This window comes from Polypterus senegalus, chromosome 9, assembly GCF_016835505.1.
Source record: "Polypterus senegalus isolate Bchr_013 chromosome 9, ASM1683550v1, whole genome shotgun sequence".
Taxonomy (NCBI): Eukaryota; Metazoa; Chordata; class Cladistia; order Polypteriformes; family Polypteridae; genus Polypterus; species Polypterus senegalus.
Genome location: NC_053162.1, coordinates 78027245 through 78050516, shown reverse-complemented (window position 1 = coordinate 78050516; position 23272 = coordinate 78027245). Strand labels below are relative to the sequence as shown.

Here is a 23272-nt window from a genome sequence, read left to right as displayed (position 1 = left end):
CTGACCATCTCATCTTCGTTTGCATAAGCACAGTCCTTCACCAGCAATTTTAACTCTGTTACAAAGTGATCAAAAGTCTTGTTTATACCCTGCGTCTTCTCATTAAACTTGTATCTCGCGAATATTGTATTCGTCTTAGGCATGAGAAATGCCTCAAAACGGTCATAATAAGTTTTCAGTACCTTGGCTTCCTCCTGGGTGATAGTCCATGTTTTAAAAATGTCTCTTCTGGCAATGAAAATACGCTTGCATGAAATACAGTACATATAGCAGTAACATCGGTACAGTATTTTACATTCTAGTACTGCGGCAAACATAGCAGTACAGTATACAGGTTTACCTTTACATTCTGTATTTTTAGGTAATGTATTAAGCTGTTTGAAATTAAAGTGTTTTGAGGGCATATTTAGGGTTTAAACTATGAAAATAGGCATTTTTTTAACCACATCCAAAACTTGTGGTTTTTCAAAATTCACGGGTGCTCTAGGAATGTAACCCCCGTGAATGTTTCGGGGTGTACTGTATACCGATAATTCTCTTTTCGAACAGCTCCTGTAGAGCTGTGATTCCACACTCAGATACAGTAATATAAATACTCAGAGTGATGCAGTGAGAGTAATAAGGAAAAAGATGATCTGCTGTGGCAACCCCTAATGGGAGCAGCTGAAAGAAGAAGAAGGTGCAGTAAGAGTAACAACACTAAAGCAGCAATGGTATTTGAAATAGTTTGGCCATTCCATGGACCATTATATTGTTACAGGTTAATTACAATCAAATGCCTTAAACTAATAAACGATATGCGGTTAATTGCAGCCCCTCCTAGAACTGCCATCTTATCATGGTGGAGGGGTTTGCGTGTCCCGATTATCCTAGGAGCTGTGTTGTCTGGGGCTTTATACCCCTGGTAGGGACGCTCAAGGCAAACTGGTCCTAGGTGAGGGATGAGACAAAGAGCGGTTCAGCAAACCTTCTATGATGAATGAAACTTTGGACGGCGGTTTCCCTTCACCCGGACACCAGGCCTGGAGGTGAGGCTCGATGGCGAGTGCCTGGTGGCCGGGCCTGCACCCATGGGGCTCGGCCGGGCACAGCCCGAAGAGGCAAAGCGAGTCTTCCTTCCCATGGGCTCACCACCTATGGGAGGGGCCAAGGAGGTTGGGTGCAGTGTGAGTTGGGTCATGGCCGAAGGCGGGGACCTTGGCGGTCCGATCCTCGGCTACAAAAGCTGGCTTTTGGGACATGGAATGTCACCTCTCTGAAAGGGAAGGAGCCTGAGCTAGTGCGCGAGGTCGAGAAGTTCCGGCTAGATATAGTCGGGCTCACCTCGACGCACAGCTTGGACTCTGGAACCAATCTCCTTGAGAGGGGCTGGACTCTCTACCACTCTGGAGTTGCCCCCGGTGACAGGCGCAGAGAGGGTACGGGCATACTTATTGCTCCCCAACTTGGAACCTGGTCATTGGGGTTTACCCTGTTGGATAAGAGGGTAGCCTCCCTCCGCCATCAGGTGAGGGGACAGGTCCTAACTGTTGTTTGCGCATATGCCCCAAACGGCAGTTTAGAGTACCCACCATTTTTGGAGTCCCTGGAGGGGGTGCTAAAGGGCATACCTTCTGGGGACTCCCTCGTTCTACTGGGAGACTTCAATGCTCACGTAGGCAATGACAATGAGACCTTGATGGGCATGATTGGAAGGAATGGTCTCCCTAATCTGAACCTGAGCAGTGTTTTGTTATTGGACTTCTGTGCTCGTCATGAATTGTCCATAACAAACACCATGTTCAAGCATAGGGGTGTTCATATGTGCACTTGCCACCAGGGCACCCTAGGCCTCAGTTCGATGATCGACTTTGTGGTAGTGTCATCGGACCTGCGGCCACATGCTTTGGATACTCAGGTGAAGAGAGGGGCGGAGCTGTCAACTGATCACCACCTGGTGGTGAGTAGGCTTCAATGGTGGGGGAGGATGCCGGTCAGGTCTGGTAGGCCCAAACGTGTTGTGAGTGTCTGCTAGGAACGTCTGGCAGAGTCCCCTGTCAGAAGTAGCTTCAACTCCGACCTCCGGCAGAACTTCGACCACATCCTGAGGGAAGTGGGGGACATTGAGTCTGAATGGGTCATGTTCCATGCCTCTATTCCCTCTATCTATGCCTCTAGCTTTGGCCGTAAGGTGGTTGGTGCCTGTCGTGGCGGCAATCCCCAAACCTATTGATGGACATCGATGGTGAGGGATGCTGTCAAACTGAAGAAGGAGTCCTACAGGACCCTTTTGTCCTGTGGGACTCTGGAGGCAGCTGATAGGTACCGGCAGGCCAAGTGGAATGCGGCTTCGGTGGTTGCTGAGGCAAAAACTCAGGCGTTGGAGGAGTTTGGGGAGGCCATGGAGAACAATTTTCGGACGGCTTTGAGGAGATTCTGGTCCACCATCTGGCATCTCAGGAGGGGGAAGCAGTGCAGTGTGAATGGATGGATGAATGAATGGTGGGGATGGTGCACTGCTGACCTCGACTCAGGACGTTGTGGGTCAGTGGGGGGAGTACTTCGAAGACCTCCTCAATCCCACTAACATGCCTTCCAATGAGGAAGCAGAGCCTGGGGACTCGGAGGTGGGCTCTCCCATCTCAAGGACTGAGGTCACCGAGGTGGTCAAAAAACTCCTTCTTGGCAGGGCCCCGGGGCTGGATGAGATACACCCGGAATTCCTCAAGGCTCTGGATGTTGTAGGACTGTCTTGGTTGACACACCTCTGCAACATCGCATGGACATCAGGGACAGTGCCACTGGATTGGCAGACCAGGGTGGTAGTCCCCCTCTTTAAGAAGGGGACCGGAGGGTGTGTTCCAACTACAGAGGGATCAACACTTCTCAGCCTCCCTGGAAAAGTCTATCTGGGGATCCTGGAGAGGAGGGTCTGTTGGATAATCGAACCTCAGATTCAGGAGGAACAGTGTGGTTTTTGTCCTGGTCACAGAACATTGGACCAGCTCTACACCCTTAGCAGGGTCCTGGAGGGTGCATGAGAGTTTGCCCAACCAGTCTACATGTGTTTTGTGGACTTGGAAAAGGCGTTCGACCGTATCCCTCAGGGAATCCTGTGGGGGGTACTCCAAGAGTATGGGGTAATGGACCCCCTGATAAGGGGTGTCTGGTCCCTGTATGATCGGTGTCAGAGCTTGGTCTGCATTGCCAGCAGTAAGTCAAACCCGTTTCCAGTGACAGTTGGACTCTGCCAGGGCTGCCCTTTGTCACCGATTCCGTTCATAACTTTTATGGAAAGAATTTCTAGGTGCAGCCAGGGCATTGAGGGGGTCCGGTTTGGTGAACTCAGGATTGGGTCACTGCTTTTTGCAGATGATGTTGTCCTTTTTGCTTCATCAGACCGTGATCTTCAACTCTCTCTGGATCGGTTTGCAGCTGAGTGTGAATTGGCTGGGATGGGAATCAGCACGTCCAAATCTGAGACCATGGTCCTCAGCCGGAAAAGGGTGGAGTGTCCTCTCAGGTTTGGGAGTAAGATCCTACCCCAAGTGGAGGAGTTCAAGTATCTCGAGGTCTTGTTCACGAGTGAGGGAAGAATGAAGCGTGAGATCGACAGGCGGATCGGTGCAGCGTCCGCAGTGATGCGGGCTCTGCATCGGTCTGTCGTAGTGAAAAAGGAGCTGAGCTGTAAGGCAAAGCTCTCAATTTACCAGTCGATCTATGTTCCTACACTCACCTATGGTCATGAGCTATGGGTAGTGACCGAAAGAACGAGATAGTGAATACAAGCAGCTGAAATGAGTTTCCTCCGCAGGGTGTCTGGGCTTTCCCTTAAAGATAGGGTGAGAAGCTCAGTCATCCTGGAGGGGCTCAGAGTAAAGCCGCTGCTCCCCCACATCGAGAGGAGTCAGATGAGGTGGCTCCTGCAACTGATCAGGATGCCTCCTGGACGGCTCCCTGGTGAGGTGTTCTGGGCACGTCTAACCGGGAGGAGGTCCTGGGGAAGACCCAGGACACAGTGGAGGGACTATGTCTCTCGGCTGGCCTGGGAACACCTCGGGATTCCCCCAGAAGAGTTAGTAGTGGCCGGGGAGAGGGAAGTCTGGGCATCTCTGCTCAAGCTGCTGCCCCCATGACCCGATCTCGGATAAGTGGAAGAGGATGGTGTTATAATCAGTTTGTTATAATATTAAGTTTAATGTCACTGTCTCTGTGCACACTGTTATGGATTCACTCATACATGCAGACCAAGTATGGTACACAGGGGCTAGGCTGCATTTAGAAACCATTAGCCTAACAGTTTGGAGAATGAGACAAACTGCAGTGTGAGCATTGTGCTATTCTTGTTGGAGGTGGGGTTTGAGCTTTTACTGTCCTTGTTTGGAGACCAGAGAAGACCAGCACATGGATAAACCAGTATATAAGGCTTGAACTGCTGCCAAACACTTTGAAGCTGACGGCTGGATGATGTTACCTTCATTCGCCCGAAAATCCTTTCAGCGTAGTGACGAAAAATGGAAGACTGTATACATCAAGATCCAACCTGGTGTTGTTTGCTATAAGCTTCCTTCATCTGTTATACTGCGTAAAATCGTCATTAAAGAAAGCTAAGTATAATTCTCTCATGTGATTCTTTGTTTGTACCGCCGTAATCACTATGGGAGGGATATCACCTTTTAATATGATATCTCTATATTTTTGGTTACTTAAAATGCCACAATTTAAAAGAACTTATTCCAACAAGGAAGCTTTTGCTTCTAAAGGAAACAGATGGATGGATGGATGGATGGAGATATGGATGGATGGTTAATTTCAGTGTATATGATAAAGCTGTCAGGGATGTGGATCTAAAAAAGAAAGGGAAACCACACAGGAACAATAGCACTGTTTTGACGCTGGGTGCTGCCAGTTTGCAAAACCGAGCAGAGATTTTGGGTACGCCAAGGATTTAGCTAGCGTAAAAATGTGCGTGGCATTATACACAGCCATTTTAAGATCTCTCCAGAGATGTTCAATCGGATTCAAGTCTGAGCTCTGGCTGGGCCACTCAAGGACATACACAGAGTTGTCCTGAAGCCACTCCTTTGATATCTTGGCTGTGTGCTTAGGGTCGTTGTCCTGCTGAAAGATGAACCGTCACCCCAATCTGAGGTCAAGAGTGCTCTGGAGCAGGTTTTCATCCAGGATGTCTCTGTACATTGCTGCAGTCATCTTTCCCTTTATCCTGACTAGTCTCCCAGTTCCTGCCGCTGAATAACATCCCCACAGCATGATGCTGCCACCACCATGCTTCACTGTAGGGATGGTATTGGCCTGGTGATGAGCGGTGCCTGGTTTCCTCCAAACATGACGCCTGGCATTCACACCAAAGACTTCAATCTTTGTCTCATCAGACCAGAGAATTTTGTTTCTCATGGTCTGAGTCCTTCAGGTGCCTTTTGGAAAACTCCAGGCGGGCTGCCATGTGCCTTTTACTAAGGAGTGGCTTCCGTCTGGCCACTCTACCATACAGGCCTGATTGGTGGATTGCTGCAGAGATGGTTGTCCTTCTGGAAGGTTCTCCTCTCTCCACAGAGGACCTCTGGAGCTCTGACAGAGTGACCATCGGGTTCTTGGTCACCTCGCTGACTAAGGCCCTTCTCGCCTGATCGCTCAGTTTAGATGGCCGGCCAGCTCTAGGAAGAGTCCTGGTGGTTTCAAACTTCTTCCACTTACGGATGATGGAGGCCACTGTGGTCATTGGGACCTTCAAAGCAGCAGATATTTTTATGTGACCTTCCCCAGATTTGTGCCTCGAGACAATCCTGTCTCGGAGGTCCACAGACAATTCCTTTGACTTCATGCTTGGTTTGTGCTCTGACATGAACTGTCAAATGTGGGACCTTATATAGACAGGTGTGTGCCTTTTCAAATCATGTCCAATCAACTGAATTTACCACAGGTGGACTCCAATTAAGCTGCAGAAACATCTCAAGAATGATCAGGGGAAACAGGATGTACCTGAGCTCAATTTTGAGCTTCATGGCAAAGTCTGTGAGTACTTATGTACATGTGCTTTCTCAATTTTTTTATTTTTAATAAATTTGAAAAAACCTCAAGTAAACTTTTTTCACGTTGTCATTATGGGGTGCTGAGTGTAGAATTCTGAGGAAAAAAAATTAATTTAATCCATTTTGGAATAAGGCTAATAGTAACATAATAGTAACATAACAAAATGTGGAAAAAGTGATGCGCTGTGAATACTTTCCGGATACACTGTATATGCATGTATATTGTTTGTATATAGTGTATTAAATTGGATAATGCACAGTGGCGTGGTACTAAAGTGACGCTGCCTTACAGATCCAGTAGAATTGGTACTTGGACTAAGTGTAAATTTCTGAGAATCTTTACATATAACATACCTCTGTATGTTATCATGTAGGAGAATGCAGGTTTGTGACTCAAGATTTCTGCATATTTACACTACTGATTCAGCAAATGGTCAAACAGTAATCAATTAATTACAGCTGGGATGGCAAAGTAAAAATAACTGTAGAAGCACCTTTCTTGGCAGCTGCTCCTATTTTAAGGTATTAACTAAAGACCAGATGTTATTTTTTTTTATTTTGTAAGATAATGCTTTATCAAGTTTGCCAGACGGTTTAATATACTGTAATCTAGACTTCTGAGGTAATTATTGTCAGATACTTTAGCTCCAGCAGCAAGATTTTGCCATTTTTTTCCTCCCTTGTTTTTATCCTGTTTCGCCTGGTTGTCCATCTTCCAGGGTTTCATGATCACAATGACATCATTTCCATAGCGAATGGTACAATATTAATTTTCTACTTTTGTTGTTTGAACTGCCAGATTCCTTAGTTCTTAATTGTTTTTTTGTTTTGTACCAAATCCAATTGCTTTCATTTACAGCCAACCAAATATTGGCTGGGTTACAATGAAAGGCTGAACAAGTAACATGGAGTAAAAGACTCTCTAAGATTAATTGGTCTGATGTGCAGATCTTGAAATCGAAGCATAACTCCCTACCTACGAAAGTTGAGAAGCATTCTGAGTACTTCTTACATATTTACGAGAAAATAGTAAAATTAGATTTTAAAACAAAAGGAAGTTCTTATTGGTTCCCAAAGAAAAAGCAAAACAAATTAAAATCTGTAGTAAACAATAAACTACTACAGGTAGTTTATTGTTACTGAGGAAAGAAGTAGTTGCCTTGCAGAAGTATTGTAGCCTCCTACAGATAATTAAATGGCTCAAAAAAGGCAATGAAACATAAAGACTGAGTTCTGTTGATAAAGGACCAATTGAGGAGCTTGAACTGGAAGTGGAGACTTCAGGCTATGGTGTTGATGCTATGTTGTCCCAGCGTTTACTGTTTACAGGAAAACTACATCTCTATGCCTTTTCTCTCATTGAATAACCACAGTAGAGCAGAATTATAATATAGGAAACCAGCAAAAAAGCTGGCAATAAATTTGGCCTTAGAGAAATGGAGGCACTGGTTAGAGGGAGTACAATATCCATTTGTGATTTTTTCCAATCAAATAGTTTTATTATGTATCTCAGGAGTCGTAATGGTTAAATGCACAACAAGCCTGGCATACTTAATTTCATAGTTGTTTTGATGTTGTTATTTCTTATAGACCTGGCAGTAAATAATTAAAAGGAGATGTTTCTGGTGCTAATTTAAGAATGAGAAACATACTTCTGACCCATAAGCAACAATTCCAGAAAAACAAATTTACAAGAATTCTAGAATTTAAAAAGCCAACAAGCCTAATGCAATTAATTCAAGTTTCAAATATTAAGTATCATGACACCCCTGATGGGGTAGCATTTCTGATAGATAATTTAAGGAAAAATAATTTGTCATGGACCATGATTTATATATTGCTGGACGTTTGGGAACTGATTGGTCTGCTGAGTTTCTAAACAGATATTTTTGATGGCCTCTTATAGATAAGATATTAAATAATATATTGTAATTTGTAACAGGAATAAATCTCCCAATGGCTACCCTGCTGGGTTACTCCAACATCTGCCTCCTTCAACTCAACCACAGGAAGAAATCCTCTTAGATTTAATTCTGACCTACCTTTATCCATGGGACATGGGACTTGTAAGTGTGGGGTAATTTTCTAAAAGTGCTCATTTTACACTATTACAGAAACATATCACAGCAAAAAGTAAGTTGAAATATGCATAAAAGAACATTTCAGATTGCATGGTTATCAGAAGTCTATCATATCCTATACGGGTTCCACTATTTATATCCCAGTTCTGGAGGTATTTTTGTGCAAAGATGGGTTTACAGTTAAGATTTTCAATTCTTACTATGATCCTGAGACCAACTGTCAGACTGAACTTTTCATCAAAGATCAGGAAAAATACCTTTGCTGTACTGTTAATGCTGCTCAGTCTCAGTGCAAAGAATTGTTACCATTAGCAAAGTCATCAAGAAATACACCTATAACCAGTGCTATGGGTTTATCACCACTAGAGCACTTGTATGGTTATAAACCATATTTACTCCAGTGTAAATCCACTACCATCACTGTTCCTGGTCTTTTGGAATATATAGATCAGCTTAAAAGAAACTGGAAATTGGACAAGAAGAACCTGTTAAGGACAGAAACCTCTGCAAAACTCTTCTCAAGTCAAAGAAACACAATTGTTCTGGAATTTAAAGTGGGCAGGAGGTAGGTGGCAATACAATGTATGAGGTATAACATCTTAGATTCTAAATGATGGGGTGCTCATATCTACTATTTTGTTCACTGGAAGGGTTATTATTCAGAAGATCAGTCATGACTACCAGTGAAGGATATTCATGTCCCTCACCATTATAAATGATTTCCCTCTTCACTCTTTATTGCAACTGTCAACCGTTGTCAAAACTGACTAAACATACCTAGCCAAAAATATTTAACATTATTTAATTTCAGATAACATGGAGCAAAACCACATGAAAATACATACTATATATAAAAATAACGCAGGCTTTCCATTACTTCCTTTTTATTATTACTTTTATTTATTTCTTCCTTTTCTTATTTTGGACTCTATATAATTATATGATGATCCACATCAGTGTACTGTATGTTTTCAAATATTCAATACATTTTGTCCTTTTTTTCATTGGATGTGCTGCATCTTAATTTGCTTATAATAACAGCAAAAGCCTTTCTTTCTTTAAACACTTTATAAAACTCAGGGGAATCAAAATCATTCTTAGCAAAGATTCTAAGAGCTAAATACTTTGTCCAAAATGTTAGCAAGAATAAACATTAACATTCTGTGTGTGGTATAGGACACCTAAAAATATATGATTTTTACTGCATACAGTATATTGTGTTTATGAAAATTACTTACAATCACTTGGAAACCACTTAAGTCTTTTTGTCCGGTGCTTCACCAGCTTGAGAAAACCCCATGATTTACCCTGTCTTGATGTCCAGCTATGCAATATGTCAAATTTTTTGGGGCTCCCCCTATTTTTGGCATTTGACCTGAAAAACCTACATTTTTAGGCCATTTTTGGATCATATATTGTGCAGGAAATTACTCATTTAAGATAAAGAATAAACCAATAGGTGATTTCAGTAAAAATCATCAGAAGGACTTGAAGCTGTGCATGCCACATCAACTGACTCCAGGGGTTCACCGTGATACTGGATTGAATGGGGTTAAAATTAGACTTGTTCACAAACTTTGAAAAAATGTGGATCGGTAATAAAGTCATGTGGAATGTTGTTTTATGTTATTTTGAGGTTGCTGATTATGAATATGATTTTATTTTTAATATTTGATTTTTTAATCAGTGTCCCTAGCCCTCTAATAGCCACTCCCAGAAGGTCAAAAAAATTACAAATTTTAAAAATAAGCATGTAGTTTATTAGTTTAGACTATTACAAGGTCAGTGGCTATAAATATGTTATTTTTGATTCTTTACTAGGGATCTAGCCCTATATGAACCTCTACAACACGGTAACAAAATTGACAATTTTCTATTACAATTGAGAATACTTAAGACTTTAAACATTTAATTTAAAACACACATTTTAATATTTCAAATATTTGACAGAACTGTTTTTGTTTACTATGTATTTCGACCTCATGAAATACATCATTACATTTCTTATGAACAACCTGAATTGGAGTGGCTTATGCTAATTAAGACTTTTTAAGTCATACCATGAAATTTCCCTATGGTGAAATTTTTAAATTAAATAATCTAATGTGAAAATTCTACGTACATATTATAGATAATTCAACATTTTGTTTTATTGTACATAGAGTAGTTCAAAATTTTGGTATACAATTTAATTTCACATTGTAAAGTGGATGAAGCAGAACATGGAAAAGAACATGAAGTCTTGCACTTTAAAAAGGCATAAAAGGGCAAGTACTCATCTTTTAGCTTTGTGTGAAAAATACAGTATCGTTGATTCATGATTACTCTGACCATTTATAGCATCTTTAACACTGAGCATTCTGTGACACACTGAGGAATTTTATGGTTATTTTCAAAGTTAATCTGTGAGAAAATGTACCTGTTAACTTAATACATGTTTAGGAAGGCACCCATTGTGGTAAAGTGAGGTCTGCGACTGATTGGTGTTTTAAATAAATAATTGCCAGACTTGCATCTTCAGGTGGGTACATTGTAGCATGACGAGAGGGTTCCCGTATGCAATGTGAGTGAGAGGGAGGAATGAACTAAAGAAAAGAGAGCAGAGGTTAAAGGGAGAAGAAAAGAGGCAGGAGTGGGAAAGAGAACCGGTATGAGGAAAGGAAGCAGATGGACGGTATGGAGCACCAGGAAGGAAAGTGTGTGGCCTGAGTGACCAAGTAATAGGAGTGACCATTAGGGTTAGGAATGTGCTCTCACCGGGAGTAACTGACTGACTGACAACAGCGGGAGAACAGAGCGCTTCTGCGCCAACGGACTGGCAGGCGTACAAGCAAAGCCAAGGAAGTGGCGAAGGGGACACGAGCCAGAACAAAAGAGAAGGAGGAGTTGGTTTTAAAGGAGCACCAAGGCTAGTGTTTTTTAAAAAGTTTCCTGCCTGTGTTTTAACCTTTGATTGTAAAGGATTTATTTATTTGAATTTTTACCTCCACCTCACCTTCATTTTTATGGATTTTTTTTTGAGCACTACACTTCTTGAACACTGTTTTTTAATTTAATAAAAGCCATTCCCTTGCTTGGCGTGTTTTGTCCTCATCTGCCAAGCTCATCTCAATTACAGTACTGATGATGTGGGGTTTAAGAAGCTCCCAAAAATGAAGAGGGTGCAAGGAACTGACCCACACCTTATCTGTCTTTTTCTTTCCCACTTTATGGTGTGAGAGATCTGAAGGCATGGTCAGCTTAAAGTTTACCTCACAGTTCTAGACCTCTGGGCCTAGAATCTAATGATGCTGCTTTAACAGGTTTGTTTATCTGTTGAAGGCCAAAAGCCCCATCTTCCTGTAGTTCATGTCACTACATAAATCAAAGAAAACCCCTGGCTAACCCTCTTCTGAATGAATGAGACCAGAAAATGCAAAAATCTATGCAAAATCAGTCTTATTTATTAAAGTGCAAAGTAAAATATGTCTAAAAGTAAATGTATCAGTGTTTAGTTTGTCACAACACTAAAACACAGCTTTGCTAACCTTAATAATGTACCTTAAGTGAATCCTAAATTTCCATAGCAAAATTAAAATCATCACACAGTCTTTAAGTAATGTATACAAAAAAACACAGACTATAAAGCATTTTTTTTTTTTGCATAATGACATGTCATTATAATGCGTAAATCCTATGCTGAAATTACAGTACAAAATTCTGATCTGCATAAGCTTCATTCGTTTAACATGATAAAACCTGAGTGAGCAGGGAAGCTGCATAGGATTGTTCAGTTTTGAGCATTTACTCCAAGATATTCACATGTTCTGTCTTTCATCTCGAGTTAACAGATGGCAATGAATTGATCCATGCTCAGAACAATTTTTTTGGGTCACAGCAATAACAAAATAAAAACTACCCTGCTTAAAGCTTACTAATTTCAACTGACATACTACTGTTGTCAGCTTGTTTAAGAAAAAATACCTGAACTGAGTAATCTAGGGACTGTACTGACAATTAATGTGGGGGTTAGCACAGTTGCCACATGAATTGAGTATAATGACATTTTAGGGCACAACATTTTTGTGTTTTCCTTTATTTGTTACTTCATCAAGTTCTTTTACTTTATTTTAATTTAGGGATGTGGGGTAATAAAACTTGTTAGCACAGTGTACATGGTAGAAATCTAATCCACATTCCATCATATGCCTCTGTAATTTCTAATTTTTCCATATTAATTTAAATTTTCTCTTACAGCCAGATTGTGACATACTGATCCACAACACTTGGGCAAACTAAATTTCAGGATCATTTGTTTTAGATAATCTTTGCTTCTAAACCACCCTGGATTGGAGTAAGAAGATTTGAAAATTGGATGGATTTATTTTCTGAAGATTACAAACATAATAGCATAACACTGTTTAAAAGAATGCAAACGTTGGACCCTAAACATTTGAAAAGCAAGGGAGAAAAAAGCTAAAGTAAACTTCTTTTTGATTTTATGGCCTGCCATTTTTCTACTTCTTGGCAGTACAGTAAAATTACCCAAGTCTGTTTGATAGTACCTGTAGTTTAGACAAGTGATGCTTTGCATGAAATATTCCAAATATTTTATATTCTGCTGAAACTAGAAAATTCCAGTTGTTTCTTGTCAGATCATAAAGCTTATCACTTTTTTACAGTATCACAAAAAATGATTTGTTTGCATAAATCTTATAAGGAATGCACAATTGTTGCCATTCTTCCAATGCATTTAGGGTGATGTTGAGATGAGTGCAGATTACCTTTACTGAACTTAAAAATCTGTCATATACCTTTTATATGACGTTGGTGTAGCCTTTGATAGTGTGGATCATAACATTGTATTTACTAGGCTTAGATAGCTGGCTTGTATTTCTGGCTCTGCCTTAGACTGGTTTTCATTCTATGTACTTATCAAGAAGAAGCTTTTTTGTTAGTACGAGTAAATTTTCTTCTGCTTCTCTAAATTGAGGGGTTTCCCAAGGCATCCTTGGTCTATTGTTATTTTCATTTTATATCCTTCCTTTAGTGAGAACCATTTTTTCTTTTAAAGACATATCATCCCTTATATGCTGATGGTATTCAGTTGTATATTTCTTTTATCCTAAGATAAAAAAAAGATGCACTTGCATCTTTCTGCCTGAGAATTATATTTGGTTCTTCTCTGAGTTTTCTTTCGCATGTTAAATCTATTTCTCATTCCTATTACTTTTACTTAAGAATCATTTCAAAACTTTTTCCTATAGTTTCATCATTGGAGCTGGAAAAAATTGCTCATGCCTTCCTTTCCTTGAGTTTAGATTACTGTAATGCATTGTTTACTGGCTTGGACAAATCATCCCTTTCACATCTTATAGCTATACAAAATGCAGTGGCCATTTTACCAATGTGTTCTTGAAAAAGAGATCAGATTAAACCTATTTTATACTCTTTGCATTGCCTTCCAGTGGATTTTAGGATTTGTTTTAAAATTTTGGTACTTGTTTATAGTGACTTGAATGTACAAACTCCAATCTATTTATTCAACCTCCTTCTCAAACTTACTGCCTCACACACACTTAAATCTCTGCCTCAAAATCTGTGAGATTAAACTGAGATTAAAAACAAGGGAGGATAGAGCCTTTCAATTATATGCACCAAAGATTTGGAACAATTTCCCTCTTCACCTTCATATGGCTGACTCTGAGGACTCTTAAAAAACAGTGAAAGCCTTTCTTGTTTAGCCAGGCTTCTGCTTAGAGTCTTATTGTTATTGATTTTATTTTTATTCATTTCTATTTATTTTAATTTGTTAATGAATCTGTTAGATTTTACTCTGTTGTGTATCTTGATGTATCTATATCTTACGTAGCTTCATCTTTTTCTTTTATTGTACAGTAATTTGTGACTTCTTGTCTGTAAAAGGTACTTTATAAATAAACGTTACTTACTTACTTTCTTACTTTTCAATGATTTTACTCTTGATAGGAAATGAAATCTCTTTTGCCTACAAGCCTGCTTGAGACACACGTCTTGTTTTTCTTATATGAGTTTTTTGTCTCTGACAGAGGCTATGAAAAAGGAGATTTAGGCAATAGAATCCTAATCATTAGGGTTTCTTTTTGGAGAAAGTAGGTAATCTTGTCATCATCCAGTTAAATTCACAGCAAGGATGCCTCCCATTATCTCTGATGTGTATAAATCAAATTTTAAAAGCATCTAAAAATTAAGTCTGCAAAGCTGATGTTTTTGCTTATCATAGGCTACGTCAGAAAGGGTATCCGGTGTAAAAATTTGCCAAATCAATATGCGGACAACAATTTTTTAGATGATCCACTGTGGCAACCCCTAACGGGAGCAGCCGAAAAAAGAAGAAGATAGTCTATGATTAAGTATTGAGGTAACAGAATTACATATCCAAAGTTCAGGTAAGTCAATTTTTGCATAGGTGTATTGATCATTAACCTACTTTCTTCAGCACAGGCTATCAATGGTTGAACAGCATTCCAGCAGCGTCATATATATGGGAGCGACCGACTTTGGATTCAGTACAAATAGCACATTCAATTTAGAGTCCCCAAAAATCCGAAAATCCTTAATTTAAATTGTGGGTGGAAACCTGTACAAACACAAGGAAAACATACACCTTCCCTACAAATGCCTCTCCCACACTGGGACCTCAAGCAGTGGGAGGGGTGGCAACATATCTGCCGTATGTCTGTGCAGTTGTATAGTTGAACTGATCTTGCAAAAATAGATAGCAATTTAAATAGTAACCTTATTTGCATTATACAGTATAGCTAAATATATACTTTCATGTATAAGTGAGATGAGTCATTGACAAACACAAGTACTACCCAAGATTAACTTAATACTGAAAAAGGGCTGAAGATACAGTGGTCAGTTCTCACCTGGGTCCATACTTCCTCATGAGACAGAGATGCATCATTAAGCTGCTTCTGCAACTGCCAGACAAGGTGATCTTTACCAGAATTTCTGATTAAGGGAAAAAAAAACATAATTATAAGGACATTATTTGTTATATTTTACCACTATAGGCAAAGGCAAAGCATGGGCAAAATAAGAGATCTTACATTTCTTGACCTTCTTACAAAGTCTACATACTGCAGCTTGAACTTTGGTTTTATAATTACACATTATTTGCAAATACACATACAAACAACTAAAATATAAAACAAGATTGAGTGCATTCAAGAGCAAACATGTTTCTTATTACAAAACATTAATTAAAGGTAAATTAAATAGTGCATTCTAGAGGTGTCTTTGCTAAGACATTACATATTAAAGAACAGGCAACCTAAAAGGTAGTTGTACTTGAAGCCATGTTTCTCTTGAAGCCATGTTTCTCTTGATACATTATGTTCAGTTTTAGACGCTTACTATTTAAATGGATACTGAAATAAAATAATTGAATCCTGATTTAATAATCACCTAGTCAAAAATTTTTGTGTGATTAAAGTTCTTGGGAAAAATGTTAACGCAGGAATCTTTTAAGTGATATGACAGTACAGTTTCATCGGTTGCCTATTGAACTACATTTGTATCACAAATGACTTGGATAGAACAGCAAACAACACTAAATGTGTAGACCAATCACTGGAAATTTCAGACAAATTACTTTCATTAAGGTCCCCATACTTGCTTTTAAAATGTATATACAGTACAGGCCAAAAGTTTGGACACACCTCCTCATTCAATGTGTTTTCTTTATTTTCATGACCATTTACATTGGTAGATTCTCACTGAAGGCATCAAAACTATGAATGAACACATGTGGAGTTATGTACTTAACAAAAAAAGGTGAAATAACTGAAAACATGTTTTATATTCTAGCTTCTTCAAAATAGCCACCCTTTGCTCTGAATACTGCTTTGCACACTCTTGGCATTCTCTCGATGAACTTCAACAGGTAGTCACCTGAAATGGTCTACCAATGTAAATGGTCATGACAATAAAGAAAACACATTGAATGAGGAGGTGTGTCCAAACTTTTGGCCTGTACTGTATTTATTAGGTGACAATTAAGTCATTGTCCTATAGGACAAACACTGTTATCCAGTGTTAACTGAATGTCAAAGAGCTTAATGTTCAGAAATAAACAAACAGCATGGCATAAAAAAATGTATTATGCCAGAACTTTGCTAGCACACTCATTTATTTATCTAATATTTAGCCTCATTTTTCCATAATGCGGTGACAGGGAGCCAGAGTTGATACTCACAGCATCTAGTTGAGGGCAGAAACAACTCATAGGCCCGTATATATCAAGTTTCTCAGAATTACTCCAAGGAATTGCACTAAAAATCACACTAGGATAAGAACTGTGTTTGTTCGGAGAATGCTTGGGTACCGCTGGTCTGACTTTGTGTCGAATGAGTGGTTACTCACAGAATCCCGAATGAGGCACATTTACGTGCATTGTGAGGGAGCGTCAGTTACGGAACTACGGCCATGTGGCACAATACCCAGAGGGTGCTCTGGCTCGCAGGATCCTTGTTGTTGAGGACCTAGGTGGCTGGAGCAATTTCCTAACTTAGGAGAACAGATTAAATGTTTCTACTCCTACTCTTAAGAGAAGGGCCAAGTTTGTATCACTGTCAGAATTTTCAGCCAGTTAAGATCATTTTTCTACTCTGAGATATTTGATAAATATGGACACTGGTTATGAAGCCATTGTATCTCAGGACACACACTAACACATACCCAAGAGTTTATACTGGGCCAATACAGAATTAGAAATTAACCTAAAATGCACAATTTTAAGTTGCAGGAAAAAACTGCAGAATCTGGAAAAATTACACATGCACTAGGGGTGAGAACTAATCTTCACACAAACAGAAATAACAACAGGAATTGGACCAAGGTGTCTGGATCTATGCCACCTAAATTACTAAAATTATTAATTATTCAAACACCATGGCATCTGTAGGCTCCACGCAGTTTCAGGATTACTCTTTCTTTTATATGCATTCTCATTAGCTTTGTATGTGCCTTATAATGATGCTTACAGTGAATATTACTATATGAAATAAAGATGGAAGGACTGATTGGTGGATGTTTGCATCAAAAGGCTGGAAAGGAAAAACACACTGAAATATACAAGGACAAGCAGAAGCTATTATTGTGTTTCATCATTTTAAAAAATATTACCATCTCATGCAGTGCTTGCCACATACAATCCCAACTCAGGCAATTAAAGAGAGAAAATAGAAATGGGAGAATTATAGTCAAAGGAATTTTTAATAAAATGGCTCAATAAATTGCATTATCTATTTAATTGATTTACAAGTAGCATACAAGAAATATCTGTAAATTAGCAACATTTGAGCATATTTAAAATAACTCCTCCTGTTCATAGATAAGAAAAACATTCTTGCAAAAACATGTTTATTAATTGTAACTCATTATGTACTAGCAAATAAATCTTGACTTTTAATTGAAACAAATCCCTTCCAGAAATGTATAAGTAATCAGTCAGTCAGTCATTGTCCCGAAAAGGGTCGCAGGAGGAACTAGAGCCTAACCCACGTAGCATAGGACGCGAGGCAGAAACAAACCCTGGGCAGAGCACTTGTATATTGTACGTAACAACAATTAATATTTCACTTGTGTATTCATTTTGCAAGCTTAATGGTAAAATAAAAATGGTAAATGGCCTGTATTTGATATAGCGCCTAACTAGAGTTCAAGAACCCCCCTAGGCGCTTTACAACACAACAGTCATTCACCCATTCACACACACATTCATACGCTGGTGATGATAAGCTACTATGTAGCCACAGCTGCCCTGGGGCACACTGACAGAAGTGAGGCTGCCGAACACTGGCGCCACCAATCCTTCCGACCACCACCAGCAGGCAAGCAACGTCAATTGCAAAGCAGGAAATAACTGTGCCAATACTTCAGTTCATTATTTAAAATTTGTTCAAGCCGTAAACCACAGTCTTAGCAGCAAATCAGATGTAATAATCACTATTTGGAAACTGAGATAGTTTTTACTGCTACATAAACATACACACTTCTGTTTATTTGTAAATACAAGAAGGGTCTTTAATTAGATTAAAACAATTACATTAATTAATGCCAAATTCTGAAACTAATATTTAAAAAAAGTAAAAAAATATTTATTATTTCTGCTGTTTAATACTATGCCAATTAAATGTGAGCAGCATGTCCAATTCAATAATATTAGATACTATTACATACTTGAGTAAAAAAGAATAGAAATAATCTTAGTTAATAAAACCACGGATACTAAGTTTCATTCAAAACTACTACTGAATGGTGTACTCTTATACAAAAAATAAACATTACAGTGTCAACTTGTCAGTATAATTCAAGAAGAATCACTGACATTACAGTTAAATGTTCTCATTTCATATAGTCATACTCTTCTGAACATTAAAAACATAATAATATTTTAATTTTAAGCTTATCTGATTGCCAGGACGGCCTTATTTTTCAACAAAATCAGTTCTTGCTAGGTGAATACCATTAAACATTAGTTTAGAGTAAAATAAACTGAAATAATGTTTGCTCAATCATATAAGCTGTGAACAATTTAGCCAATTTAAATTAATATCACAGAAAATCACAATTTTTGGTGGTATTTATAGTGCTACTTGGCATTGTTCACAGTTCAATAAAATGCACCACCACTGGCAGCAAATTTGCATATCTGTACCATGTCCTAAATATACCTCCTAAGGTCACTTCCCCAATAAAGCACAAGTGCAGTCATATTTCAAAATTACACGTAATCCATGGTCTTCCCCTGTAAAAATGGGTTATTCTTTATAAAATAAAGTGGAAATAGGTTCATCAGTATGAATTTGCATATCTGACAAAAAAAACACATTCAGCTATATTAGATATATCAGGGGTACCTTGTGCTGCTGGGTTGAACACCAACCAAACATCAGAATGAAACATAGCCTATTATGTTTCCCTATACAAATGGTGAGTCTGTGCAAGAAATGGTGCAGATAATTTCAATGGTGTGGATTTGCATACTGGACAACACACAACAAGTGGCACCTGCCACTTAGCAGGGTGAGGGCACTGACTAAATTTTAGAATGAAATATAGCTTACAGTTTTCTCCTGTAAAAATGGGGAAACTACAAAAGAAAATGGTGGAGACAGTTTCAACAGTGTGTAATGGACACAGCAGATCAGAAAATGAAATAATTAGTAGACACTAATAGTTTATTTAAAAGAAATACTTGACATATATTAATATTAACTTGTGGTGAAATGGACAGAGATATCTGGTTAACAAAATTTTAGACTATGGTTATTCTAGAGATAATTTATACAGTAAGGTACAGTACATTTATGCTGATTTTCATGATCTAGGATCAATGGGGATGTAGTAAATGAAGAACGAGCAGCAATATTAACTGAAATTATGTTTGTTATAAGATTTTCATGGTATAAGTTCATCTGTATGTTTGACTACCCAAAGTGGGACGTCTCAGTGTTCCATTGTGGTAACAGATGTACAACTGTGGCAAATAATTGTGATATGCCATAAGTAAACTCAGTTCTGGAGTACATTTTTCTTTCATATCTGATGGAAAACTGGGTAAAGAATAATACTGAAAGAAGAGACAGATAAACTTTTTTGTCAGAATATAGACATGAAGATGATGAAAAATTAAAACATTCTTAACAAAGAAAGATAGAAAATAAACTTCAAAGGTGACAGTAATGAAAAAGGTTAGATGTTCTTCAAAAAATTAAAATACATTTTACTCTGTTTGCAAACAACAAAGAAACACATAGCTGTAATACAATACATATGCTATGAAAAGTTAGAAAAAGTAGTTTTTCTAGTAACATTTTTACTAACTAGTTTTATTTAGGTTTGTTCTATGCTTGGCAATTAGTTAATTGTTGACTTAAAGTTATTTTTAACCCCCTCCCAGGTCAATTAAAATATTTATGAAAGGAATTTCAAAGATCAACATTAACACCACCATTACCTTGTAACACAAGATATTTTAGGTAACTTAAAAGAGTATTTTTTATTTTTCTTAGAATGTTTAACATAATCCCCTTGTGAAACTCAACATCACAAACAATTAGCACTTGAATAAATATTTTGCTTTTATTATAAATGGATATTGTCTATTATTGTGAAATTGTATTATTTTCCTTTCTTATGACTTTGAGATATTCCCATTTCATTTTTTACTTTCTGTCTGTTTTGATTATGGTGTTTAGCCTTCAAAATTTTCAAGTTGATCTTTCTTCTCCATATAAAGAATTAGTGTATTAATTTGTGAAACAAACGTATTACTTTATTTTTTAATAAGTAGCTCATCCAATATGAAATAAATTAGCTGCATAAATAGCCACAACAAATTTCCTAAAAAGGGACTGGCTGATTGAAAAATTATGGACACATTTGTAATGTACAAATAGTAATTAAACTTATTTATTGTGATCAGTTAGCTTTAATATATGTAAATCCATGAATAGGAAAAATGTCTATTAAATACAGGCTTTCCAGAAATACCTGCCTACATGCTGTTTATGTCCTTTAAACTGTTTTAATCTTTCCTCAAATATAACATTGTTTAAACAATGTGCCATCCTCGTATATTTTTTTTTGGATGTGGTTTATTCAGTTATTATAAAAACATCAAGAAAAGAAATAGGAAATTAAAAGTAAAAAGAAGCTAGAAAATAATAATAAAATTTAACAAGAATGAAGGCAGCAGGGGGACAAAATCACATGAAGACCAGTAAAGGTAATAGGAGAAAGAGAACAGATTGGAGAGATTTTCAAATTCAGAGGAATGTGAGATAAAAAAATGTTCAGAATAATAGCAATAGGCAGAATGTTAGTTTTACAAAGACAATATAAATTTTAATTCTTAGAGATTTTGCTTAATTTACTTCCATAACTTTATTGACATGTCTGAAAACTGAGTAATGTCAGGTAGACAACAAGACTGATTGTTATTTAAGGCAAATAGATAAAGCTAATTAAAATTAATTTCAAGTGTCTCAAAATATATAAATGTAGAAAGGTCCATTATGGCCTGAATAAATTGTTTGAAATCATGATGTTATGTTTGTAAAATGTATCTAAATAATGTCATGTTTAAAATAATTTTACTATCTAAATAATGTCATGTTTAAAATAATTTTACAGTATATAGCAGAAATACAACAATATATATTAAAAACAAAGCATTGCATTTCTGTTATTAGGTATATTAGGTATAAATGTGAACAGATGGAATAAAGAAATCCAACTTATCACAAAACATAAGAAGTCATGGCTCTTGGAGAACAGTATTATGGCAAGCAAAAATTTTAAAAAGTAACATAAAACCAACCATAATAAGAACAATTAATTCATATTCATGGTTAATAAACATATAAATATTTTCTTGTTCTGCAATACATTATAACATTCCTTCACGGTTACTTCACTCTCCTGGCCCAACACCCATATGAAGATGCAAGACTCTGACCTACTGAGAGTCAACTTTATACAAAATGAAGAGGTTCAGGCAAAAAAAAAACATTGCTCTCAAGTAAAAATTTAATTGTACCATGTACATTGACAATAAAACTGAGTTGACTTGCTGTCGTTTAATTGCAAAACTAAATTTACAATATTTATATTGAAAGAGACTTGAATGTTTTAGGAACACAAAGTTAATTTAAAAGCAGTTCTATATGCCCTTTTATACAAAGTAACCATTAGCAAAGTTTACTACTTTAAATTCAATGGCACAATTAAAAAACACACTAATAGCTTTGCTATGATCTCTAAACCCAAGTCCAAGGGCATATTGATGAAGGGCAAAATATTTTACAGATACAGATATAAAGCATAACCTAATGTTCAATCTATGCTGCATGTCTGTAAAATGGAAATCAGGAACAAACAAATCAATATTTTAGCAAATAACTAATACAATTCCACAGTATTTCCCATTATTAAAAATGAAAAAGTTCCTAAAGATAAAAGCAAAAAATGACATTTCTTCCTTTACATAAGTATTGAGGCCATGATACTAAAATGCAATTAGGCTCTGGTTAAGTTTTTCCTTTTAAACAGACCATGCTTGTACATTTTCTATAATAGAGGTCACCTAACCCCTAATCTTGACACACATTGAAAAACAGTTTGAGGTTCATTTTAGAAACATTGTTTTACCACTTTTTTTAACAGTTCCGACCTGGCTATTTACATACTTAAAATTGTGCAAAGTTATTATACTGTTCAGATACTTTATGAAGTGTCTTATTGCTACTAATAATAAAGCTTCTGAAACTGAATTTCTTATCTAATTTTATGTCCAGACTTTATTCTATGGCACCATATCCAAATTACTGTTTCTTATTTGTGAAACACTGAGAACTGCCACTGTAAAAATATCCATCCATTTCTCTGTCCATTTTTGTTTTAATTGAATCCATTTCAAGATCAAGGGGACACAATAAACTATGCACAACATATTAAATTACTACTATGCTCAGCAGCATCAGCAGCACTAAATGCAATGCCACCTCTAACTTTCCTAGTTGACTTGGATATTGGCAAAAAACAGTTTCAGACTACAAGATACAATTCTGAATATAGTTTTCTCCCACAAAAATGAAAGGAAAGAAATCCTTTAATTATACAGAGAAAAATGTGCTCTGTACAAATGAATAAGAGTCACTGGGAAAGCCTTTGAATTAAATGCTTTTTGAAAATTATCTCAAGTCGCTCATTAATAATCACTGTAGCAGAATCCCCGCTAGGCACAGAATGCCAATACTCTCAGTCAGTCAGATAGAAGGACAGCGAACAGAAGATTTTGTGTAGCATAATTACATTCATACTGATTTGCTTAAAAAAGAGAGATAGAGAGTATCCCAGTTTATGACACAAATTAATGTTTTTTGCTAGATTTGTTCACAAACCGATTTGAGCAGGTGTAATGACATATACAGGTTCGGTGTCAAAGAATTGCTGTACTTCCATGTTACTGGCATTACGGTGAGCTTCTCTGCCAGCTGCGGGAGGGAAAGGAAAAAAATCCTTGGGAATACAGATGTCTGTACATTTATGCACAGCAAGTTTGCTTGCTCCCAAAGCACTTGCCCAAATGCTGCCATAAACTTTTAAAATGGGAAAAGGGGGAAATGGGTG

At 37.6% G+C, this 23272-nt stretch overlaps 1 protein-coding gene across 1 annotated transcript in view; it reads right to left on the bottom strand.

The window, feature by feature from the left end:
- Positions 1 to 20709, bottom strand: part of LOC120534874 (polyamine-modulated factor 1-binding protein 1) — a 373314-nt gene extending 352605 nt beyond the window's left edge. Inside the window, exons 1-2 of the mRNA XM_039762390.1 lie at positions 20633 to 20709; positions 15001 to 15085 (exon numbers count right to left, since the gene is read on the bottom strand). Of these exons, the coding sequence (XP_039618324.1) occupies positions 15001 to 15085; positions 20633 to 20709 (162 nt within the window). The remainder of the gene's footprint in view (positions 1 to 15000; positions 15086 to 20632) is intronic.
- Positions 20710 to 23272: the final 2563 nt, after the last annotated feature.